Below are 6,898 nucleotides of genomic sequence, written 5' to 3'. Positions count from 1 at the left end.
CTGTACTCCTCAACTGGAACAAGCGGCTCGTCGATCATGGATGAAGTTTGATGGTGGTGAGGCCTTGAGTTTTCACTGTCCAAGTAAATCTTGTCATCGCACTTGCATTGATCACAATCCCAGAGTCGTATATGGCATTTAGATCACGCTCGTCGAGTTTGAACGACCTTACCACTTTGATCTTCTGCGACTTCAAATCGAATTCCCTGGAGCCCTTAATATATTCGGCGTACCCCAAAAGCAAGCATGAAACGCTTTTTGCTTCGGTTTGTGTTCGCTTGGTATTATCTTCATGCGCTTAACCGTGGATCCGAACACGTGCAGGTAGTTCGAGCGTGGCTTGACCTTGAAACTTATCTCGTTCGGCATTATGTCCGAGTGAGCACTATTGCTGGTCCTGTTGATCACATGGACTGCCTTCGTCCACCATTCGGCTGATGCCCTTTGTAATGCGGCATTATCCTTGCTTTTTCCATGATGGTGCGATACATCCTCTCAAATTCTCCAATTTGCTGCAGACTGCAAGGCACAGTTTTGTGGTGTATGATATCTACAAGATCACAAATATTTTCCAGCGTCTTATTCTCCAAGCCATTGTTTGAGCGCAAACGCTTACAGCGATTCTGCCATCTTGTAAATCATGAACGTCTGTGCAACCTCGCATTTCTTTTTGAGAAAGAAAACGACCACATATCTTATATAGTCGTCTATAAAGATAAGCACGTACTTTGATCCTCCTTCGATTGTGTTTTCATTGGACCGATCACGGCCGTGTGGACCGAATCAAGTACATGCGATGTTTTGGATATCGATCAGGACGGAAACTTATTCCATGTCTGCTTCCCTCTCATGTATCCACCACATAACGTATTGGTCTGCTGCTTCGTCGCTGGTATACCTATTGTTGCTTTTTGTGTTATTGTTATTGAATCTGAATTGAGGTGACTTAATTGAGCCATAACCCCCACTGGCTTCCAAACTGTGCATAATCCACGTAAAAACACTTTCTTGTTGCAAATCCAGCATGTAAGCTTTGCTTACTTTCTTGCCCGTAGCTATTGCTCCCGAGTTCTTCAAAATAGTGCACAATGTTCCTTGAAATTCAACGCTCAGGCTGCGTACAACACTTTTTCTAAATGACAGTAATCGTCGATCTAGTCTTGGAATGTGTAATGCCTTCATAATGATTTGTGATCTACACATTTCAGCCGTACCGAACTCATTCCAACTACGCGCAGCCTCTCCCCACCCGCAATTGTCACTTCCCTTTTCTCATTATCGACAACATATTTGCTCTGGTCTTCACATGCGGGCTCATATGTAAAGTCACTCAACTGTCGATCAACCGACCAGTGGTTTTATGCTCTCTAATTGGTAATCGCGTTTTCATTGCTCACGTTACGGTTACCCGGGCAATCCTGCTTCGAATATCGAATTTGACCGCACCCAAGACACTTGCCTTTGAGCTCATGACCACTCTTCCCGCCATTGTTCTTATGACCGTCGTATTCATTGCTTGTCGTGAACCCACCTTTATTCTTCTGACCGTTGTAATCAATGCTTTTCGTGAACTCCCCTTTTTTTCTTGAGCTGTATAAAGTGGCATTCATCGCACATTCCGTACTTTTTCTTCTTGTCCTGACGCTCTAACCCATTCAGTAGTTTGTTTCTTTTTTACCTCACTAAGCACGATGCCTTTCAATATTCAATAAAATTCGTACTCAGCCGGAATGCTGCTTAGTAAAACTACTAGCTGCCTAGCATCATCTAGTGGCTTTCCAGGTGCCTGTAGCCTCATTATAACCTCGTCAAAAATATCGAGATGCTTTGTCCTGGTCATTCCACCCTCCATCTTGAACTCTTGAGATGACGTGTCATTGACACACAGTCGTGCATCGTGGTTTGATTTTAAAATTCCCGTAGGGTGTCCTCAGCATGCATAGCCGTTGTTGCCTAGCGAATCTCAGTATGATGCTCAGGAGCAAGACCTTGTGCAATCAGACCGAGCGCCTTCATGTCGTTCAGAATCCACCTGGTAATCTCTGCCTCGTCTGCACATGCGCTAGTACCACTACTTTGCCATCGCTATTCGTATAACAGACTCCAGTGTGCATAATTGTAATTTCTAAGGATGACTCCAGTATGTTTGGCAGAGATGGTTTTGCTAGCGAGGGGCTTAAGCTCCCTCTGCGACCGTAAACAGTTAGACTGGTGTGTCGAGTAGAAAGTATTTGTGAAGTAAAAATATTCATTTATGTACTTATCTTGCTATGATGCGCTACCTCAAGTCTATCCTTCTATACCCTTTTAAAAGCTTCTTGGTGACGTCATATATGACGTCACACCATTACTGGTATTAATCGCCAACACAGCCCGTAATCATGTCACGCCTCCAATCATGCCCTTAAGCATTCACGGGCGTAATTGTGTAACTGCAGCTTTAATATATTTTATATTCGCATCGTCAGTCTTCTAAAGGATGAAATATGACTTCAACCTTTTGCGTCAGATATTGGCGCGCTATTGAAATACATATGTTTTACATCTAAAGTTGGTAAATTGAAAGTGCTATTTGTTTCCTCCATTTCGAATTTTCGCCCCCTGAAGTTTTTATTCTTAGGTCGATGAATAATTTTCTCAATTAATGGTCCATTGTCTTCTTTTTCTTGGAGAGGCTCGAGAAAATGGGTAAATCATAAGACGATCCCTGTCTGTCTTTTGCGAGTTTCGTTTGTCAAACCCGAATCAATGCCCGCCATAGTAGCATTTAAAGCTGACTTTTTTGTTGTCATTGTGCTTGTCCAATACGTCAATCACATTCTGAGTACAGTAACAGTCCTAAAGCAGTGATGATAGTTTGTCTTATACATTATTGGAGCCAAGAACCTATCCATGTTCAGAGTGGTCGGGGATAAAGTGTGATCCAGGGTGATTGCAGACGGATGAACCATAACATGGATAGGTGGTCGATTAATAGCTGTTGTCGTATATTGATGTATATGAAGAAGCTGTAGGTTTGTGAGCAAAGCGCGAACTGAATACATTCAGGTCCTCAGTTCGCTGCCTGTGAAACATCTAAGCCTATTCTTCTAGATCCTTCTAGAAGCTTCATAGAGCAATCTATATTTATCCAGACCAATGAACGACTACCATTGTGTCCGTAATCAATATCCGTAATTATGATGATAACTGTAAACATTACCGTAATACTTGTGACGTTATACACGCACTATCAGCGATATGTCTCAACAGACTGGTTAGGTACTGCTACTAAACAATCCTGTGCAAAGGATTATTCTAAAATCTCTTTGACGCACCCATCTCTTTGTATTCTCTCACGTATGAGCCTCCTTCTACTTTGTTCAAACCGAACGTAATTTTACTATACAGTACTTTTTGAGTATGACAGCTGTAGTCTGAACAGATTCATTTTCCTATCAAATTTGATTGACAAATCCAGGGGAGATTTTTTGTGGGAGGTACCGAAACTGGATGGGAGGCAAACAATGCTTTCCTTTCGAAATTGATGTTATTTAGATTTTATCTGACGGTTATTCTATTTGCTGTCGTCGGACTACAAAATTCAGCAGTCATTATGATTACTTTTATCTTATGTTTTGGAATCCTTCAAAGTTTTTACTAAATTTAGCAAGTAACATACATCAGTCACAATGTGTTTCTTCAACTTTTCAAAATTTTGAAAAATTATGATTTAGAGTTGTACTCTTTCTGTAATAAATTTATCATTTTGTAAAAAGCGATACAAATAACCTTTTGCATCTTTATACTCTTCATATCTTTACCCCCATCCATCATCATATGAATCACAACAGTGAGCAACTTCAGTCGGTTTAAAGGCGTAATGATGTGGACAAAATTGGTGCGTTTTTAAAAAAGAATGCTGGTCTTTGGAGCTAGTTTCAGCTCGTCATCAATGCTCAGGACATGGTCGTGAGTTTGACGGTGGAGTGTCACATCACTCCCAGCCGATGTAACGAACATGGAGCACATGGCTCATATAGAGGGTAGGCAAAGCGCGGTGAGGACCTCATTTTCGAAGTGCGGCTATGTTCTGTGCACTTGAGAAAGGGCGGAGATGTGCCGTCACGACTTTAAATAACACCACGGCTATTTTCATCGAGAACATCTCGGCATCGTCACGATAAATTCTTACGGCCCATTGGCCACAAGAACCGCACCTCTTTGGAAGGCTCTTTGAGCCGTTTAATTGGTGCACTAGAGAGGACCCCGATACAAGTGTGCTTTGAGCTGCGGACCGTTGAAGTCGCGCCGCGTAATGAGAGCTGGACGAGCCAACTGACTTGACGAATGATGACAGGGATCGGCAAATCACGTATGGCAAGATCTGATTGGGTGATAATGCAGGAAATGGCACGATTCGTCGAGTTCAAGGGGCCAGTGAGTCAGTGGGAGCTGTGGCATGCTCGCATGGGGCACCCCAATGGGGATGCGTATGAGAGGACACAGCGCGCAACGACTGGGATGTCAGGATTTTATGCGGTGGCTGCATGAACGGAAAGTAGCAAGATCGCTGACCAAGTCATCAAGTGTACTGGAGCTCGTACACACGGACGTGATGGGACCAATGAAGACAAAGTCGAAGGGTGGAGCGAAGTACGTGCTCACCTTCGTAGACAACCACTCGAGGTTTGTGCTCGTGTATTTTCTCAAGAAGAAGAGTGAAGTGGTGATGAAGTTCAAGGCGTACGAGGCGTTGTACAAGAACCAGTGGGGTCAGCTATTCAAGGTGATTCGCTCAGACAATGGCACTGAGTTTGTGAACAAGGCTCTAGATGGAATCTGAGCGCAGCGGGGTTGTGCATCAGACTGTGCCGTACAGCCCGCAACAGAACGGCGTGGCTGAGCCAATGAACCGGACGATCATGGAGAAAGCTCGGAGCATGCTGCACTATAAGGATGTGAGCTGGTTGTGGTGGGCCGAGGCGGTGAATACAGCGGTGTACCTGGTCAACAGGACGAAGGATAGTGGTCACGCGAACATGACCCCAAACGAGCTGTGTTTCAAGGTGAATCCGCGACATGGAGCATTTGCGCGTGTACGGCTCTACCGGGTATGCTCATTTGGAAGACGGCAAACGTACGAAGCTGGATGCAAAGAGCTTCTAGTGTATGTTCTTGGGGTACGCTGAGAACGTCAAGGGGTACCGGGTGTACGACTCGGAGTCGAACAGGCTCAAGGTGTCACGTTCGCTGAGACTGGATGAACGGAAGGTCAACGGTATCTACGATACGGCTGTACTAAACCAGTCGACAATCGTCCATGTGACCAAGGTGGTGGACGATTTAGTGCAGCATGAAGACGTGCAGCCACAGGTGGAACCTACCGTCTACGAACCCTTTCCGCTTGCTAAGGAGGAGCTCGGTGGCGATGACGTAGAAATGCAGGAACTTGAAGCGGAGCCGATATCGACGAGTAGAGAGCTGACGACGTATAGAAAATCTTCAAGCTTGACGACCGGCGACAGCATGATGTTCCACCCGTGGACGGAGCGTGTTCGCCGAACAGAGACACCGATGCTACTGCTGAACAATGGCTCCAAGAATTACGAATCGGCGATTGTGGAATCGACGAACAACGACGGATGCCATGGGACCGACAGTGATCCTGACAACGACTACCACTTTTGGCCACCATCGCCCAAGCGACCGCATTGATGAAGATCGACTGCTCGCTGAGGCAGTGCTGGCATATGCTGCTAGTGTAGGCAAGGCTGACGATGTACCAACGACGTATCAGCAAGCCATGGATAGTGACGATACGGCGGAGTGGGTGAAGGCGATGAAGGCAGAGCTGCGAGCGCATGAACAGAATGGATCATGGACACTGGTGCCGAGGTCGGCAAATCTACGACCTATTGGGTCCAGATGAGTGTTCGCCAAGAAGCGGAACGAGCATGGCAAGTGGTTCGGTACAAGGTTCGGCTCGTGGCGAAGGGTTTCAAGCAAAATTTCGGCGTAGACTTATTCGAAACCTACTAACCGGTGGCCAACATGAATTCGATTTGTGTGGTGTTGGCGGTTACGGTGAACGTGACGGAGCAGTTGGATGCGGACACGGCATTCCTCAACAGCGACCTCAATGAACGCTTGTACATGGAGGTGCCGTATGGCATTTAGGACGCCGGGATTGAAGCAAGTGGCGAGCGCATGGAACAAGACGATCCATCGCGTCATCATGAAGCATGGCTTCAAGAGCTGCGGGGGCAGACCATGTGCGTGTACGTCACGAGGAGAAAGGGCAACTTAGAATTTGTATGTCTTTACGACGACGACATGATCATCGCGGCAAAGACGAGCACGGAAACCCAGGACGTCAAGAAGGGACTCGAGAAGGCGTTTAAGATGAAGGAGCTCGGCAAAGCTAAGTCCATCTTGGGGATGGAGATCGACCACCAGAGGTCAGCGAATTCACTGACCATCAAGCAAACGCGCTATATTGACGACGTGGTGGAGCGCCTCAATCAGCAGGACGCCAAGGCTGTATAGAATCCGTGCGAGTTGAAATTCAAGCTGTCGAAGTTTCTATCGCCGACCACGGATGCAGCAGTAACATGATGCGGACAAAGCCGTACCGATCGCTGATTAGGTGCCTGCTGTACATCGCCACTTATACACACCCCGACGTTACGTTCGTGGTGACGCAGCTGTCAAAGTTCTTGGAAACCCCAGGGAAACAGCACTGGAAGGCGGCCATCCGCGTTCTTCGTTACCGTAAGACTACGAAGGCGATTGGGATCGTCTACCAAGGAGATATAAGCGAACTGAAGGTCGAGGCGTACACGGACGCGAATTGGGACAGTAATATCGAAGACCGACGTTCGGTGTCAGGGATCATGATTATCATCGAACAAGTGTC

General features: G+C 46.3%; 1 protein-coding gene across 1 annotated transcript; it reads left to right on the top strand.

Annotated features, from left to right (window-relative positions):
• Positions 1–5,572: 5,572 nt before the first annotated feature.
• PHALS_03246 (retrotransposon ty1-copia subclass) lies at positions 5,573–6,528 on the top strand (the record flags this gene model as incomplete). The annotated part of the gene is made up of 2 exons (XM_024717517.1): positions 5,573–5,869; positions 6,160–6,528. 2 exons carry the CDS (start codon positions 5,573–5,575, stop codon positions 6,526–6,528), a joined length of 666 nt encoding a protein of 221 aa, XP_024583008.1.
• Between the last annotated feature and the right edge of the window lie 370 nt (positions 6,529–6,898).

Source organism: Plasmopara halstedii, assembly GCF_900000015.1.
Source record: "Plasmopara halstedii genome assembly, contig: Scaffold_2121, whole genome shotgun sequence".
NCBI lineage: Eukaryota > Oomycota > Peronosporomycetes > Peronosporales > Peronosporaceae > Plasmopara > Plasmopara halstedii.
This window is presented reverse-complemented; position numbering and strand designations above follow the sequence as displayed.